The 18710-nt window shown below is 37.0% G+C and overlaps 2 protein-coding genes across 3 annotated transcripts in view; both read right to left on the bottom strand.

The window, feature by feature from the left end:
* Positions 1 to 4648: 4648 nt before the first annotated feature.
* Positions 4649 to 14154, bottom strand: LOC144453652 (distal membrane-arm assembly complex protein 2-like). Its single transcript, XM_078144981.1, has 5 exons — positions 14128 to 14154; positions 13585 to 13742; positions 7488 to 7708; positions 6513 to 6675; positions 4649 to 5291 (listed from the first exon to the last, which is right to left on the bottom strand). Exons 1-5 carry the CDS (start codon positions 14152 to 14154, stop codon positions 5039 to 5041), a joined length of 822 nt encoding a protein of 273 aa, XP_078001107.1. The 3' UTR covers positions 4649 to 5038.
* Positions 14155 to 15531: 1377 nt separating this feature from the next.
* LOC144453585 (pyruvate carboxylase, mitochondrial-like) overlaps positions 15532 to 18710 on the bottom strand; it is a 32783-nt gene continuing 29604 nt past the window's right edge. For both annotated transcript variants that reach the window (XM_078144907.1, XM_078144909.1), the window contains one exon: positions 15532 to 18381. In XM_078144907.1, the coding sequence (XP_078001033.1) occupies positions 18133 to 18381 (249 nt within the window). In that variant the 3' untranslated portion in view covers positions 15532 to 18132. The remainder of the gene's footprint in view (positions 18382 to 18710) is intronic.

Below are 18710 nucleotides of genomic sequence, written 5' to 3'. Positions count from 1 at the left end.
TATTGTATACTGCAGTATAATACGTACCAACCAGATGTAAACTGAGATTTTCGCTACTGCATACATTTATTGTTAGAATGCAACATTCTGAGCTACAGCTATCATACAGCCCAAACTATATGAAATTTGAAGTAGACTAATTTTACCGAAAATCACTAATTATGTAAATCTCACATTAAAAGTAATAGATCGATGTATGGTTATCAACATGACTACTTATCCATGTTTTTACCCTTTTTATTGGTCTTGTTACAAAGATACAACCCTAGGTTTTCATGAATAGAAATGTTTATATTTTGTATTCGGAAACTTTTCTTACGTTATCAACTTCAAAAACTGTTCGCATTTCTCATTACTTCCCTACTTATCCCTGCTATCTTAGCAATGTAATCAATTGCTTTGGGCATGGTCTTGCACAATATCCTAACCAGAGACTGAAAACAATATCCCTACCAAATATCAAAATGATCTTCCCTATGATTATAGACTTTAATCTTTAGCTATAGATAGATAGATAGATAGATAGATAGATAGATAGATAGATAGATAGATAGATAGATAGATAGATAGATAGATAGATAGACAGACAGACAGACAGACAGACAGACAGACAGACAGACAGACAGACAGACAGACATTACCAGGTCTATAGCATGAATGAACCTACAAGTTGATGCGAAGAACCCCGTAAAAGATTTCATGATTTCATATTCCATAAAACAATAACCTTTCAATCCAGGCTGAGACTGGAATCTTCTTTTGTACGAAAAATAGCATTTTTGGACTCGTCACAAATTGCTGATGCAATCATTTTCATTTTAACAATTCTCATCTACACACCCTAGACTAAGTAAATGTCCCCATCAAATACCAATTGCAAGTCAATCGGTCTGGCGGTTTTTGTTAAGTCGTTTGCGCACACACACACACACACACACGCACACACACACACACACAGTTTGTGACACCTAAAATACGACTGAACTACCTCAGTGTTTAGTTGTGCTAAAATGCGAAATTGTTCACGCACATTTGCAATTCCTAGGCATGATAATCTAGAGACTAACGGTTTGAATCTGAAGATCTCGGGCTCATGGAGCTCTTACTCGATCACTTCGGGTTCAAACTCAACGGATTGTCTCTTGAATAAACAATTGGTATGACAGTGAAAACAACATTTATTGTTAATCATCATTTATCTTTAATACCACATCCAATATTCCAACGTACGTCTATGAGTGACTGTACATTGAATGAACTCAATTTTGACAGCTGCACAATTTATATAGACAAATTCATCAACGAGTGGTACGTGCAAGATTTGTATGTCTGTGGTTTGGAAAACACAATATATCATTTACTGGTATAATTTGTATAAATGTTGACTGTGCCAGATGTGACTCTTTCTGTACAAATCATGGTTCACATGTCACTTAGATTGTTTATCTGACGTTAATTATAATCAAATATTAACGAAGTTCTGAAAGATTTCGACAATATACAATTTTGTGATCAAATATTGATATAAGCAGTTGCAAATAAGCAATGTAAACAGACCTAACTGGTGGACGCGTTGTCTAGCTGCTCAGACTGCTGACGGATGAACTCGTCCCAATTTCAACTCGTCCCACTCAACTCGTCCAATTTTCAACTCGCCCCAATTTCAACTCGCCCCATTTTCAACTCGTCCCAACTCTTTACAATATAATTGGTGTGGTTGGGTTTTGGCCAAGTGTTTGGTAGATCTCGAACTCATACTAGCACAGCAACTTTCCTCAGTCATGGAATATCACTTTTCACATTAGGACTTAATGTTTACAACCCAAATAAGAAATAATAATGATAATAACCAGGGAGAATATTAGTGACTGACACGCTTACGACTTCCGCGCGTACTGGTTTTGGAGACGTGTCTCCTCTCCCTAGTTAACGCAACTAAGTATTGTAGTAAGCTTATGTGTTTACAGCGCAAGTGGTACTTCATTAGTGGAATACGAGATACCACAGACCCTCCAAACCGAGTACTACTAGCACAGGGTGCTCAGGCTCATTTAGTTCTGTTTACAAATATAAACAAAACATTTAAACACACATGTAAACAAACAAACAAACAAACAAACAAACAAACAAACAAACAAAAACAAACAAGTAAACAAACAAAATAAACTGACAAATGAGTAGATACATACATGAGTAAACGACAACAAACCAACGAACACCCAAACACTGCCCCCCCCCCCCCCCGAAATGGTCATATATGGAAATAACCGAAATATGGGTTATTTCCATATGCGACCATTTGGGGGGGGGGGGCAGTGTTTGGTTGTTCGTTGGTTTGTTGTCGTTTACTCATGTATGTATCTACTCATTTGTCAGTTTATTTTGTTTGTTTGTTTACTTGTTTGTTTTGTTTGTTTGTTTTTGTTTGTTGTTGATGGGTTGTAAACATTAAGTCCTAATGTGAAAAGTGATATTCCATGACTGAGGAAAGTTGTTGTGCTAGTATATAAGTTCTAGATCTAGCAAACACTTAGCCAAAACCCACACCACTTTCTGCTACGAAATGTTGCATTTGCTACGCTTCAACTGGTCACCGTAGGTAAAATCATGTAAATTTTTCGGTCCCCGTACTTCGAGTCCATGTATCGTTTAGATTTATAAACGTTTACTGGTTGTTGGGGCGAGTTGAAAATGGGACGAGTTAAAAATGGGGCGAGTTGAAATTGGGGCGAGTTGAAATGGGACGAGTTGAAATTGGGACGAAGTGAATCGCAATCGCAAGACTTTGTTTTCTTCCAATACGATATGACAAGCGACCGAAGATCGCCTTATCGAGGCGGAACGCCGAGTTTCACCCTAAATAAGGTCTAGTAGCAAGAATAATAGACGCGTAGACGTTTATAACAACTTGTCCCTAGTAACCATGACCACGCCCTTAGCAACGACCAAAATATCATCTGGTAACCAAATGAGTAAACATTCAAATAATGTATGCAAATAAAACAGGGATTAATAGCCAAATGAATAAACGTTCAAAAAATGTATGCAAATATGTCTAGCAACAAGACCACGTCCATAGCAACAGCCAAATTATGGTATATGTTGCAAAGATAACAACATGGATTCACAACCAGGTGAACAAACATTCACAAATGTATAAAAATATGTGTAGCAACAAGCCCATTCCCATAGCAACATCAAAATGATGGTGTATATGGTAAAGATAACAACAGGGCTGGATAGGCAACTGGATAAACATTTAACAAATGAACTCCTATACATAGCATGGATCAGCATGGGGATAAACATTTTAAAAAAGTGTACAGCTGTGCTACAACGCTATTTCATTCATGAGCTATTGTGACAACTCTGTAGTATGGTATAGTATAGTGTATTTTAGTGTAGTGTAGTGTAGTGTAGTGTAGAGTATGTAGTAGAGTATATTTTTCCATCAAAATTACGCGTAAAAAAATCCCATATACATATAAGGCCAGTAAACACACAATAAAATGCACAATAACAACAACATAAGCTTATGCATCATGCAAATATGACGAATATATGATACAATGTATCATGGTTCCAGATATGATGATGCTTAGGAATATCTGCCTTCATACTATGAATGTTCTCTGTCTGCATGCCTGCCCCCCCCCCCCCCCCCCCCCCTCCTCCAGAGTTCTAAAAGCTATGGTGAGCTCGAGAGCCATGAAAAAGATGGGAAAATGCTGTGGATGGTGAGGAGTCTTTGATATACATGCTATAACATGGGCAGTTCAGGAAGCTTATATTATATGCCAATGAATTATACCAATTGACATACACAAACCTCCCCGCTACGTGTGATGCATTACCCACAGTGTCCTTTCAGGGAGTTGTTGAATTTTACCACACTTTTTTTAGTTACCAGCAGTGTCTTTATCCTTTTTTAAAGTAATGTAACAATCGTAATTTAACCATTAGGACACAACCTTTGGAAACAAACCATTATAAGAACAAGTCTGGGCTAGTACCACATAAAAGTGATGTCAAAGTGGTTGTAGTGAGAAGACACTGTGAAGTTATGAAATTCAGTGAATGGATATTGTATGTCTCAATACAATGCTATACAGTAGTCCATGACCAAGGTATTCATGTATTGTATACCACAGACTCATCAACAAGGCTTATAGGGCAATCATTACCCAGAAACACGATCAGTTTAAATTTACAAGGGCCATGCTAGGCACTCAGGGCACGATTTGTAAGTCTTTTCGAAGGCGATTTTACCCTTTACTTGAGGACTGGAGACAAGTTTCAATGATTTATTTACTTATATACACTCTGTTGTGTCAATGCAAAGAAAAGTTCATGTTTTTCATGAATAAAATAATAATAATAATAATAATAACAATAACAACTTCCTTAGTACAGAATAAATGTGCATCTTTATTAAACCCAATATTTTAAAAAATGAACTCACTTTCAGGGATTTTTCATTTGAGCACACTGTTAACTTTGCCATGGCAGTACGCCTCCCCACTACCCTATTCATTTGAGCACACCGTTAACTTTGCCATGGCAGTACGCCTCCCCACTACCCTATTCATTTGAGCACACTGTTAACTTTGCCATGGCAGTACGCCTACCCACTACCCTATTCATTTGAGCACACTGTTAACTTTACCATGGCAGTACGCCTACCCACTACCCTATTCATTTGAGCACACTGTTAACTTTGCCATGGCAGTACCCCTACCCACTACCCTATTCACTGTATGTAGTATCAAAGAGACAATTATACAGTATTCCTGTGGGGTTGGGTTGGATGGGTATTGGAAGATTTTAGCAGTCTTGGCAGACAAGTTAAAACACTCAGTCCTTAATGCATTCAAAATCTTTAATATATTTGTTTCACATAAACACATCAACTAAATGTCATAAGTTTTGTAAGTGTATAATCCATTGGAATTGATCTTGCTAACAGGGGAGCTAGGTGAAATGACTCATTATTGGCTTTCCTTACTCACACTCCTAGACTACGGTACAATTACTATTATCATGTAGAGACAGTTGTCTTTTCTTTGTCTTCCATTTTATTTTCTGTTCTAGTTGAATTACTTCTATTATATTCTCCCTTCTTCACATCATGTGACCTTGATTTGACCTCTGCCATAAAGTTCAAATGTCTTTCTATATGTGTGGAAACAACTTTCATTTGTAAATTGGGTAGAACATCTTCTAGCATCATTGCCACAAGTTCTGGACTCTCCACCTTTGGTAGGGCTTTTATATTTAGTCTTTCAAGTTTCCTGAAGAATGGAAAAAGACACACATTGAGATTTGTAAATTATTTTTTTTAGTCTATTCAAGTGATTTAATATTTGGGACCTCACTAAGTTCTTTTACATGTAAATATTTGGACTGTATCATGTACTACCATTTGATTGGCTGGCATCCATGGTGTATGTTTTTGGACTGCATCATGTACTACCATTTGATTGGCTGGCATCCATGGTGTATGTTTTTGGGACTGTATCATGTACTACCATTTGATTGGCTGGCATCCATGGTGTATGTTTTTGGACTGTATCATGTACTACCATTTGATTGGCTGGCATCCATGGTGTATGTTTTTGGACTGTATCATGTACTACCATTTGATTGGCTGGCATAAATGGTGTATGTTTTTGGGACTGTATCATGTACTACCATTTGATTGGCTGGCATCCATGGTGTATGTTTTTGGGACTGTATCATGTACTACAATTTGATTGGCTGGCATCCATGGTGTATGTTTTTGGGACTGTATCATGTACTACCATTTGATTGGCTGGCATCCATGGTGTATGTTTTTGGGACTGTATCATGTACTACCATTTGATTGGCTGGCATCCATGGTGTATGTTTTTGGACTGCATCATGTACTACCATTTGATTGGCTGGCATCCATGGTGTATGTTTTTGGGACTGTATCATGTACTACCATTTGATTGGCTGGCATCCATGGTGTATGTTTTTGGGACTGTATCATGTACTACCATTTGATTGGCTGGCATCCATGGTGTATGTTTTTGGGACTGTATCATGTACTACCATTTGATTGGCTGGCATCCATGGTGTATGTTTTTGGACTGCATCATGTACTACCATTTGATTGGCTGGCATCCATGGTGTATGTTTTTGGACTGCATCATGTACTACCATTTGATTGGCTGGCATCCATGGTGTATGTTTTTGGGACTGTATCATGTACTACCATTTGATTGGCTGGCATCCATGGTGTATGTTTTTGGGACTGCATCATGTACTACCATTTGATTGGCTGGCATCCATGGTGTATGTTTTAGCCCACATTTCCTCTGATGTGAGAAAGTATTTTTGAGTGATTGGCCATAAAGGAAGGAATCAAAATCTGGCAAATTGTACTCGAACAATTGAGTTAGTCACAGTTAAAGTGTTTTGGGAATGATTCAACATTAAAAACTGTATTGAATTCTGATTGACTTTCCAATCATGTTTCACCAACTTACCGAAGACGATGCAATGTTGCTAGTCCTCTTTCAGTTATTTGTGGGCAACTGCTGATATTCAAATGAGTTAAACTGTCTTTGAAGTGGTGAAGCTTTGCCAGACAAAAATCATCAATGTGTGGACACTCCTTGAGACCCAAGTACTTCAGATGCTCTAAACAAACTGAAAAATAATGCTGGGTAAACATATCAAACATGTTACAACAGACACCAGCTTGCAGAAGATGGCACTAAATTAAGAAGCTAAAGATATTTTTTATCAGTGATGTATAGTACTATACACAACAACAACCCTATATATTAGACAAGGTAATTATGAAAGAAACCATGAATATCAGTGAAATCATTTACAAAACCTGGCAGACTAAAATTCAAATGTTTTTTTTTTTTCCAATCTGGGAATAAAGTAGTGTAAATGCTAGATCCTTGGACTCTTTTGTTTACTTTAAAATCTTCAGATACTCTTTGACTTCAGTAGCCTATGACTGGACAGTAATACTGTCATCACGTGTTGGCTGTATTCGGTAACCCTGACAATGGTACTGTCATCACGTGTTGGCTGTATTCGGTAACCCTGAAAAGTGCTGATCTGAGGTCAATGCAACAAGACTACTGAATAAATCTACTATCGCTGATTGGAACATGATTTAGCTATGTTTCTAATATCATAACTAGGCAAAGCCCATACGCTCACACTGGGTAGATTCATTTGTGACTGGCTGCCTCAAGATGATATTGTAGATGGCACCCTCCACATGGAGAATGCGCATAGTATATAGAACGCACATGTGTAGTCATTGTACCACAATGCATCCTTGGGTAAAACCACCAAAAACACATCGCACAGTATATAGGACACGCATTTCTACTAGTCATTGAATCACTATGCAGCTACTTCACGGCCGCTGTGTGAGCTATTACAGTTCTCTATATATACCATACTTGATGTTATAGTCATTGAATTTGTCTACTTACTAATGTTGTCCATGCCTTCATAGGTGATTGCAGAACTCTTGACATCAATAGACATAATAAATTCACCTTTGACCTTGTCTCTAGGTAGATAATACTTTCCTTTCTTATTCTTCATATACCACTTTCCATTGGTGAACTGAATAGCTGCATTATTATGGTACAGTAACCAGTGTGCAGCAGCCAATTCTGATCCCCAGTATTCAACCCGACTTTCAAGTCGCCTGCGAGAAGAAAACTTTAATAGTAAGTTCACTGAAGTCAGTGTAATCACAGCATGGAAGGCATGACAGTTATCATCTGTTTACATACCTCTACCAAACTAAGTGTAACACATATCAAAATTACACTCACTGAAAAACAATTGCATTTTGTATTCTACATATCTGTCTGACAGTGTCCACAGTTTGTGACATATCCTGTATTAAGTGAGTAGATTTCTACTACTAGCTGTGTATGTATGCTGGTTGTCTGTATTAAGTGAGTAGATTTCTACTACTAGCTGTGTATATTGTTAGACCATATTAGACCATATTGGTTAGACCATATTGTAAGTACCCATGCGGTACACAATGCATTTTCCGATGTTCGTATTCTTTACGATTTTATTTCTTCTGATCACTTTCCTTTATATGTCAGTATAAAAACAGATGGTTTAGTTCATGCTGAACCTATTCAGCACATATGTGCAACCCCAATAGTACAACTAATTGGAGTAAAGCTACGCCACATAATTTATGTACCTATAAGAATCTAACTGGCCATTTATTACGCAATCTTGAAATGCCCAGTGAAGTTTTTGTGTGTCGTGATCCGAATTGTAAGAACGTTGACCACCTGCGTGGGTTACAGACGTTTTACACGAATATCGTTACATGTCTTAAATCAGCTGCCAACAATTGTATTCCTACTTCAACGTTCAATGAATCTGGTTTCAATGCTGTTCCCGGATGGAATGAGCATGTGCTGCTCGGGATGCTTTCAAAATGTGGGTGGTAAATGGCAGACCCAAATCAGGCCCATTGTTTGGACTCGTGTGGAAAACCCATACTAAATTTAAACAGGCCCTTAGATCATGTAAAAGAGATGAGGGTAAAGCTAGGGCTGATGCCATGGCCAATAACTTAACACTTGGGGGTTCACGTAAGTTTTGGAATTCAGTGCATATTACGATGGGTGGCCATTCCACTCTTCCAACCAGTGTGGGTGGTAGTAATGGTCATGAAAATATAGCAAACATGTGGAAAAAACATTATGAGAGTCTACTTAATTCTGTCAAAAACAGTTGTGATAAAGTATTTGTTTTGTCCACGTTTGACAGAGTTGATTTTCATGATACAATGGTGGTTACTGCCAATGAGATTAAAGAGTGTGTAAACAAACTTGAAAAGGGAAAAGCATGTGGTAATGATGGCATCGCCTCGGAGCACCTGATTTATGCTGACCCTATTCTTACTGTTATTCTGAGCTTGTGTTTTACCAGCTTTTTCATCCATGGTTTTTTACCAGAGATGTTTATGCATGCAGTTATTTGTCCCATTGTGAAAGACAAGTCTAAGGACCTTACATCAGCAGGTAATTATAGGCCTATCGCATTGGTAACGGCCATTTCGAAATTGTTGGAATTGTGTATTTTATCACGTATTGTAACTTTAATTGAAACCAGCGATCTACAATTTGGATTTAAAAGTAATCACTCTACAGATATGTGTATTTTTGTACTCAAAGAAATTATGGATTTTTACAAGAGACATATACACCTGTATTTTTGTGTTTCATGGACGCTACAAAGGCTTTTGATAGGATTAATCATTGGACATTATTTAGAAAATTGATTTGTAGAGGCATTCCATCATTTATAGCCCGCATTTTACACTATTGGTACACAGTTTGTGACATATCCTGTATTAAGTGAGTAGATTTCTACTACTAGCTGTGTATGTATATTGGTTGCCTGTATTAAGTGAGTAGATTTCTACTACTAGCTGTGTATGTATACTGGTTGTCTGTATTAAGTGAGTGGATTTCTACTACTAGCTGTGTATGTATACTGGTTGTCTGTATTAAGTGAGTAGATTTCTACTACTAGCTGTGTATGTTTATTGGTTGCCTGTATTAAGTGAGTAGATTTCTACTACTAGCTGTGTATGTATACTGGTTGCCTGTATTAAGTGAGTGGATTTCTACTACTAGCTGTGTATGTATATTGGTTGCCTGTATTAAGTGAGTAGATTTCTACTACTAGCTGTGTATGTTTATTGGTTGCCTGTATTAAGTGAGTAGATTTCTACTACTAGCTGTGTATGTTTATTGGTTGCCTGTATTAAGTGAGTAGATTTCTACTACTAGCTGTGTATATTGGTTGATTTCTACTACTAGCTGTGTATGTATACTGGTCGCCTGTAGATTTCTACTACTAGCTGTGTATGTATGCTGGTTGTCTGTATTAATTAAGTGAGTAGATTTCTACTACTAGCTGTGTATGTATACCGGTTGTCTGCATTAAGTGAGTGGATTTCTACTACTAGCTGTGTATGTATATTGGTTGCCTGTATTAAGTGAGTAGATTTCTACTACTAGCTGTGTATGTATACTGGTCGCCTGTAGATTTCTACTACTAGCTGTGTATGTATACTGGTTGTCTGTATTAAGTGAGTAGATTTCTACTACTAGCTGTGTATATATACTGGTCGCCTGTATTAAGTGAGTAGATTTCTACTACTAGCTGTGTATGTATATTGGTTGCCTGTATTAAGTGAGTAGATTTCTACTACTAGCTGTGTATGTATATTGGTTGCCTGTATTAAGTGAGTAGATTTCTACTACTAGCTGTGTATGTATACTGGTCGCCTGTAGATTTCTACTACTAGCTGTGTATGTATGCTGGTTGTCTGTATTAAGTGAGTAGATTTCTACTACTAGCTGTGTATATTGTTAGACCATATTAGACCATATTGGTTAGACCATATTGTAAGTACCCATGCGGTACACAATGCATTTTCCGATGTTCGTATTCTTTACGATTTTATTTCTTCTGATCACTTTCCTTTATATGTCAGTATAAAAACAGATGGTTTAGTTCATGCTGAACCTATTCAGCACAATATGTGCAACCCCAATAGTACAACTAATTGGAGTAAAGCTACGCCACATAATTTATGTACCTATAAGAATCTAACTGGCCATTTATTACGCAATCTTGAAATGCCCAGTGAAGTTTTTGTGTGTCGTGATCCGAATTGTAAGAACGTTGACCACCTGCGTGGGTTACAGACGTTTTACATCGTTACATGTCTTAAATCAGCTGCCAACAATTGTATTCCTACTTCAACGTTCAATGAATCTGGTTTCAATGCTGTTCCCGGATGGAATGAGCATGTGCTGCTCGGGATGCTTTCAAAATGTGGGTGGTAAATGGCAGACCCAAATCAGGCCCATTGTTTGGACTCGTGTGGACCTTACATCAGCGGATAATTATAGGCCTATCGCATTGATAACGGCCATTTTGAAATTGTTGGAATTGTGTTTTTTATCACGTATTGTAACTTTAATTGAAACCAGCAATCTACAATTTGGATTTAAAAGTAATCACTCTACAGATATGTGTATTTTTGTACTCAAAAAAATTATGGATTTTTACAAGAGACATAATACACCTGTATTTTTGTGTTTCATGGACGTTACAAAGGCTTTTGATAGGATTAATCATTGGACATTATTTAGAAAATTGATTTGTAGAGGCATTCCATCATTTATAGCCCGCATTTTACACTATTGGTACAGTAAACAATTATTTTTTGTACGTTGGGCTTCTGCAGTGTCAAACCCCTTCAATGTTAGTAATGGTGTTCGACAAGGTAGCATTATTTCACCTAAGCTTTTTGCTGTATATTGCGATGATCTTAGTACGAAGCTTCAGTCGGCCCGCACTGGATGTTACTTGGTAAACACTGTCATAAACCACTTATTCTATGCAGATGATCTAGTTTTGATTTGTCCTTCAGCGAAAGCATTGTGCAAATTGATAGGTATTTGCGAGCATTATGGAAATGACCACGATATTCTCTTTCATACTACCAAAACAGAATGTATGGCTATTTTCCCGAAGTCTTGGAAACCGGGTAGAATTCCCCGCGTATTGCTATATGGCAAACCTCTGCAGTTTGTGAGTACTAAACAGTACCTAGGTTATATTGTGTCTTCATCAGGGGAGGACAATGCAGATATACAAAGGCAGCTTCGTTGTGTATATGCTCGAGCCAATTTGATCGTACGTAACTTCTGTCATTGCTCTCAAAATATGAAATGTACCCTTTTAAAAAGTTTCCTGTATAGTATGTATTGTATTAACGTGTGGTGTAACTATAGCACTAAACAGATATCCACCTTGAAAGTGGCCTATCATAATGCGTTGCGTTTGATTTTTGATCGTAAACGTGATGTTAGTATCAGTCATAATTTTGTAATTAGGAATATCCTCAACTTTACTTCATTGCAACGTAAGTTGTTATTTACATTTTGTGAACGTTTAATGGACAGCAAGAATACTGTTATTTACAGTTGTGTATATTCCGATTCCTATTTCCATTCTAACTTTTGGAAACACTTTAGGTCGATTCTTTATTAGTGCTTTTTGTACTTTTTAGACTTTAATTTATGGAAGGTTTTCACTTCAGTGTTACATTTTAGTGCTTTCTTTTTCTTTTCTTTTTATTTGTATGGGCTGCTGGCCTGAAATAAATAATAATAATAATAATAATAATATTGGTTGTCTGTATTAAGTGAGTAGATTTCTACTACTAGCTGTGTATGTATATTGGTTGCCTGTATTAATTGAGTAGATTTCTACTACTAGCTGTGTATGTATATTGGTTGCCTGTATTAAGTGAGTAGATTTCTACTACTAGCTGTGATTGTATGCTGGTTGTCTGTATTAAGTGAGTAGATTTCTACTACTAGCTGTGTATGTATATTGGTTGCCTGTATTGAGTAGATTTCTACTACTAGCTGTGTATGTATGCTGGTTGTCTGTATTAAGTGAGTAGATTTCTACTACTAGCTGTGTATGTATGCTGGTTGTCTGTATTAAGTGAGTAGATTTCTACTACTAGCTGTGTATGTATATTGGTTGCCTGTATTAAGTGAGTAGATTTCTACTACTAGCTGTGTATGTATACTGGTCGCCTGTAGATTTCTACTACTAGCTGTGTATGTATATTGGTTGCCTGTATTAAGTGAGTAGATTTCTACTACTAGCTGTGTATGTATATTGGTTGTCTGTATTAAGTGAGTGGATTTCTACTACTAGCTGTGTATGTATATTGGTTGTCTGTATTAAGTGAGTAGATTTCTACTACTAGCTGTGTATGTATGCTGGTTGTCTGTATTAAGTGAGTAGATTTCTACTACTAGCTGTGTATATTGGTTGCCTGTATTGAGTGAGTGAATGCTGTGTATGTATACTGGTTGCCTGTATAAAGTGAGTAGATTTCTACTACTAGCTGTGTATACGAGTTGCAAGTCAACTCATCCCAAAAACAAACCGTCCCATACCAACTTCTCCCCCTACTAACTCACACAGTGTGCACCTTGACTTTGGAATTTACCTGCGCATAATGTGTACACAGTATTTCAGCTAAAGTTTGTCCAGTACATATTAGATTGCCACATAAATGATGCCAGGATGCCATTCAAAACAAGAATAGGCTGCAGCCTGCCTAGTTTGCATGTGTGGTTTCATTGCTTCGTTGGTCCAGTGGTCTGGGGACGTTTGGCTGGTTTCATTGCTTCGTTGGTCCAGTGGTCTGGGGACGTTTGGCTATTTTCATTGCTTTGTTGGTCCAGTGGTCTGAGGACGTTTGGCTGCATGGTTTCATTGCTTCGTGGGTCCAGTGGTCTGGGATATTTGGCGCCACATTTCTTGACCTGAAATGTACATTTTTTGATACTACCATTTATTACTTGGTGTATCATTGTTGGACGAGTGTAGGGCGACTTAGATGGCACAAGATAATGGTGGGATAAGTTGACTGTGGTGTGGTATGAATGTATTGGACGAGTTGGTTTTGGGACAAAGTGACTGCCGCCCATGTATACTTACTCATTTTTAAACTTTAGACGCATGTTTTTCCACTTTTCCCTGTAATAGGTGACAACACCAACATTCCTCATTGGTGCCATTACCATGATAGCCTGTCTAGGTCTGCTTTGTATACATCCTCCTCCAAGGGCTCTGACCACATGTAGCCGTTGTACAGTCTGTAATAAAATGTAATAATAACATCATATCGATGTCAGCATGCCCCAACAGTGTACTTCACAGCTATATGTATGTTAGTCTCGCTGCCAGATTCGTGACTATCATCCCTAATATTTATATATATATGCCAAGCGGCTTAGCCGCGAGAAGAAAGGGACTTGTCCTGACAAATATATGTATGGTAAATAATTTAAAAATCATACGAGTACCTGTGGACTAGACTGTAGATGGGTCAATGAAAATGATGCACCGTACAGCTTCTGTTCACTGATCAACAGACCTGCCTAATACGCAAACGGTTGGGGCATCAGAGAAACCAAAATTACGATTTGCCCAAAAGGGAGTCGACTTAAAAAGGTTAAACGCTACATTGCAATTACATACCGACAGCTTTCTTATGGAGGCAGCCATTTTGAAGCAGCGGACAGCAATAGCGCCATCAACGACCGCCAACACTTGTGCTTGTGTTTAACAGAAGATGAACCCATTTTAACTCTCCTGAAGTAAAAGCTAAGACTAACAGCAGAGAATTTTGAAATTTATAAAAAATATAGTCTTGATTTTTTATTGAAATTTGGGAGTGCGACTAAGCTTGGGGAGGCGGCATAGTTTGATTCAAAGAAAAACAATTCACATCTGTATGGTGTATATAGTAACCTCAATGTGTTTAATCACATCTAGTTCATTGTCTGTGGTTTAAAGAGTGCCATAGAAACACTCTTTAAAGGACCATTTAATAATCAATTATGGCAGGGAGGGGTATCAGTCAGCAAAGGTTAAACTTAATTTTTTTTCAAGTACCTTTTTGTAAAGTTGTTTTTATAAAGGACACCCCCCCCCCCATCTATATGATAAAATTCCAATGTGCCGCTCTCTCTCGCTAGAACATTTGCATAATATAATGTAATAAATTATATAATGGATGTTATCATTTTTCCATGAGCCTGCCACTCTGCAACTGTGTGCAGTTGTAGCAAACTGTAAGTCAATCATCATCATCACCACCACCACCACCACCACCACCACCACCATCATCATCACCACCACCACCACCATCATCATCGTCATCACCACCACCACCACCACCACCACCACCACCACCACCACCACCATCATCATCGTCATCACCACCACCACCACCACCACCACCACCACCACCACCACCACCACCATCACCACCACCACCATCATCATCATCACCATGATGATCATCAGAGGATAATTTTTCATCCTAGCGTCTAACTTCTTGTATAACTTCATCCTCAGTGTCATCCCTGCAGGAAATGTCAGATTTCTCATCTGGTATCTGCTTTCCTTTAATCATGGACAACATTCTAGTGTCTAGTGATAGATTGACAAATATGACAGCTGATATGATAAACTTTATTCACCTTCTGCCCAAATGTAGAAGATTGAGATAGACTGTAATTAAGGTACTTGTCTACTTCATGTACTGTCATCCACTCTACATTCCTCCCAATTATATTTATCAAATGCTTTCTCATTTTTTTCTTCTTGGTTGATTCTTTGATTATCTTGGATGGTTTATTTTAAATTATCTTCATATTAAGAAGGTGCTTGATTGCCTTTTTATTTTAACCAAATCTTGTTCAAATCATACTCCATAATTTAACCAGCTAACATGTAATCTATCATTTGTTTATCAAAGACCTTGGCCATTAAAAACAATTCAAGACCCCTAGATAACTTATAAAATACTTCACGCCACCCCTCCCCCCAGCAGTGGCAACAATTTCAGGTTCTCCCTATTTTCTCAACCACGCCCCCTGACATAAATAATGATCTCTAGAGAAGAGTCTTGGGCATCAAAAGAAAAGCCAGTTTTCTACACAAGAAAGGAATTTGCACTTCATAATTCCAGTGCATGATGAAATACAAAACACATGGCGTTGTGTAGGGATGTGCAACATACTGCATATCCTGCACCTGGCCTCAATCTCACACAAAACACTTGAGTCTTTGACATCACACTGCACAAAGCAGACTTTTTATTGTTACAGAAGCTATACTCCACAGTAACTCAACTGATTGTACACACTATGGAATACAATGTCTCCTTCTCAAGGTACGTACACAATTAAATATTAACATTGCTGAGAAACTTAAAACTATTATGGACTCACTATTCAAGGTTCAACAACCTTCTTTAAAAGACCACTTTTCTCTCTCTATAGACGTCATAAATTTCCACTTTTCACAGACGTCATAAATTGTACAACTAAAATGATGCATCTGTCTTAACATTCCTTAATATAAATATATATGGAGATTACATTATATTATACTACCACTAAAGGTATTTACCAGCTGGTTCAACAACAAACTAATACACAACACCTGCATCTTACTCTCATCAATTCTTCATCAAATTCTACACATGCCTTATTGCATTATCACATAATCATATAAAGGTTTTCTACCATTTGCACCTAATTATTATCATTGGTAATTTGCACACACAATTTATGATCAGCTTCATGTTGTTTCCATTGAGGTATTCTTTGTAGGGGTTCCATTAGTTCTTTGACAAAATGTTTGTATTTGTTGTAAAGATGTCCTCAAATATGTCGTCATGCCCTTTCAGTGTGATCGCCATAGAGAGTATGACACTGTAGACGAGTGATTCCAACCTAACTTACCCGGTATTGTCTTTTCTGTGATAGGATTATATCACATAGTCTTGCACAGTAGGGGAGATTTGTAGTATAAAGTGTACATGCTTTGTAACTGTCTTCCAAGTATTTTTAAATAATATTATAGACTTAACATCTCTCACAATGATTTACCCTGATTCCTCTGTAACTATACACAGAAATCTGTGAATGCATTTGAAAATAAAACGTGATATGTGGAACAAACTATTAGATTTCAACAAGTCTTGCTCATTTATGATGGATTCACAAGTGTCCTGAAAATCTCAAATATTTGCTTCACACTCATTTTTCACTCAAGTTCCCCAGTAAATAAGGAAGTGTTCAATTTCTGTTGAAAGCTGCAGGCAAGTTTTGAATTGTCAGTTGTCTGTCTTTGTAAAACAAAGTAACATAGTTGAAATTACATTTTACTCAAAATGAACAAATAAAATGAAAGATAAAGAAATTACTTCAATTGGGATTTGACAATAAAACAGTATTTGTCGAGAAGAAAAACCTTCCAGTTTGAATTGTATATCTTAATTGAATGCCCACTTTAATTGTATAAATTTATCTTTACTGAATGCCCACTTTAATGTAGTTATATACTATTATAGAAGTCAGTTCATACGTTGGACTTTTGTATCAATACAGATACTAAACATGCAAGCAATGCATTCTTTATTTCACTTGACTTGTCAGTGTGGTGTCGTTTGATCTTTCTTTCATTTAATTAACATATCAAGAAAGTTTTGCACTGTATCATCTGTTTTATCACAAAATGCCCAAAGTTGTACAGTGAATAACAACTAAAAATTATTTCAAATAATGTTTCATTAAACTCGAGAAATGTAAATAAAATATAAAAATACCAGACAGTGGAAGTTGTACTTTTTTATATATATTTCTTTCTTTAAATGGTTATTATTATCAGAGGTATTCTTGATCTTTGTTGGCAGAGATATGCTTTTTTAATTTATGAAATATTTAAAACAAAAATGAAGATATTTGACTTTTGGGATCAAATGCTAATGTAGAGACAGATCACTGACAGTTCTACAGAGGAGTAATCTTGCAAATAATTTGTATCTTCATTTGTTAGGAATCAATTTGATAAATTACTGAAATGCCACTTCAAACAGAAGCAAAGTTTTATTTAGATGGGCTTGATAAGTTTACAGCGCCCTCTAGCAGGTAGTAACATAAAGGTACACTCATTACCCTGTGGATTTCAGCAGTCACATTCTAAGCATCTACCAAATAAGTGATTTTTGATAGCAGTTACTACACTTATTTTTAGTCCTTTTGAAAAAAAAAAATTTGCATAGCAAGCAAAATGAGGGTTAGGAGTAGTAGTTATGTACTTACTACATAAGACTCTGCAAACTAGTACTTTGAAAGCTTTTAAGATCTCACACTTGTTAAGACATGATAAACACATATTGATTATTGCTGCACTGCTGCCTATATCCAATTCATTCATGAAATCATGGCATTTTGCAATAACTAGAATATACTGAAGTTATTACTGTTGCCCCACTATTAAAAGCAGAGTCACAGTATTCAGCTTGTCAAATCCCATATCATGAGTACTCTATCAAGAGTACTCCTAAAGCTCAAGGATCTTGTGACAAAAGTCATATCACCATAGTAACCTTCATCAGCTTCCTGCATCAGTCTTGAAATCATGGCTGAGTTAGATCTTTTACATGTAAGCACATGAAGCCATCAAAAGTTATTCAATATCAGCAATCAAATCATCGCCCTCTAGTGGTGACCCCTTGCTGACCCATAGTTTCTTGACTGTTCCGGAGCAGGGTGAACTGACTACCATTTCCATCTTCATGGCACTGAGGACAACTAATGGATCACCCTTGTTGACTTTATCTCCTTCTTTGGCTTTCACTTCAATCACACTGCCTGGCATGGGTGCACCAACAGAACCTTTTACTCCTTTCAAAGCTTTGGGGTGGACGTGTAATTCCTATTGATAGAACGAGAGAAGTTTTTCGGTGTTTATTCAAATCAATATTTTAAACTACCTTTGTATTTTGTATTCACCTATTTGTTTTCTATGTATTTATTGGTGTCCTAAATTTAACTTTTTAGGCAGAAATGGACAAGGTGGATTTAATTATAATTTATAATGTACACTTTATTTTCTCTGTCAACTGTACTACATAACCACTCCTTGCCCACCATCTATAATATGACTGCTTAAAGGTATTGATGTTTTGTTTAACTTGAACACAGAGAATATTATCTATGCCACAGACAAGTAAGAACAGATTGGCAACAGGCCCTCTCCCATTG

The sequence above is a fragment of the Glandiceps talaboti genome, chromosome 2 (assembly GCF_964340395.1).
Source record: "Glandiceps talaboti chromosome 2, keGlaTala1.1, whole genome shotgun sequence".
Classification (NCBI taxonomy): Eukaryota; Metazoa; Hemichordata; class Enteropneusta; family Spengelidae; genus Glandiceps; species Glandiceps talaboti.
The sequence above is the reverse complement of the archived record's forward strand: the minus strand, read 5'-3'. Positions and strand labels throughout refer to the sequence as shown.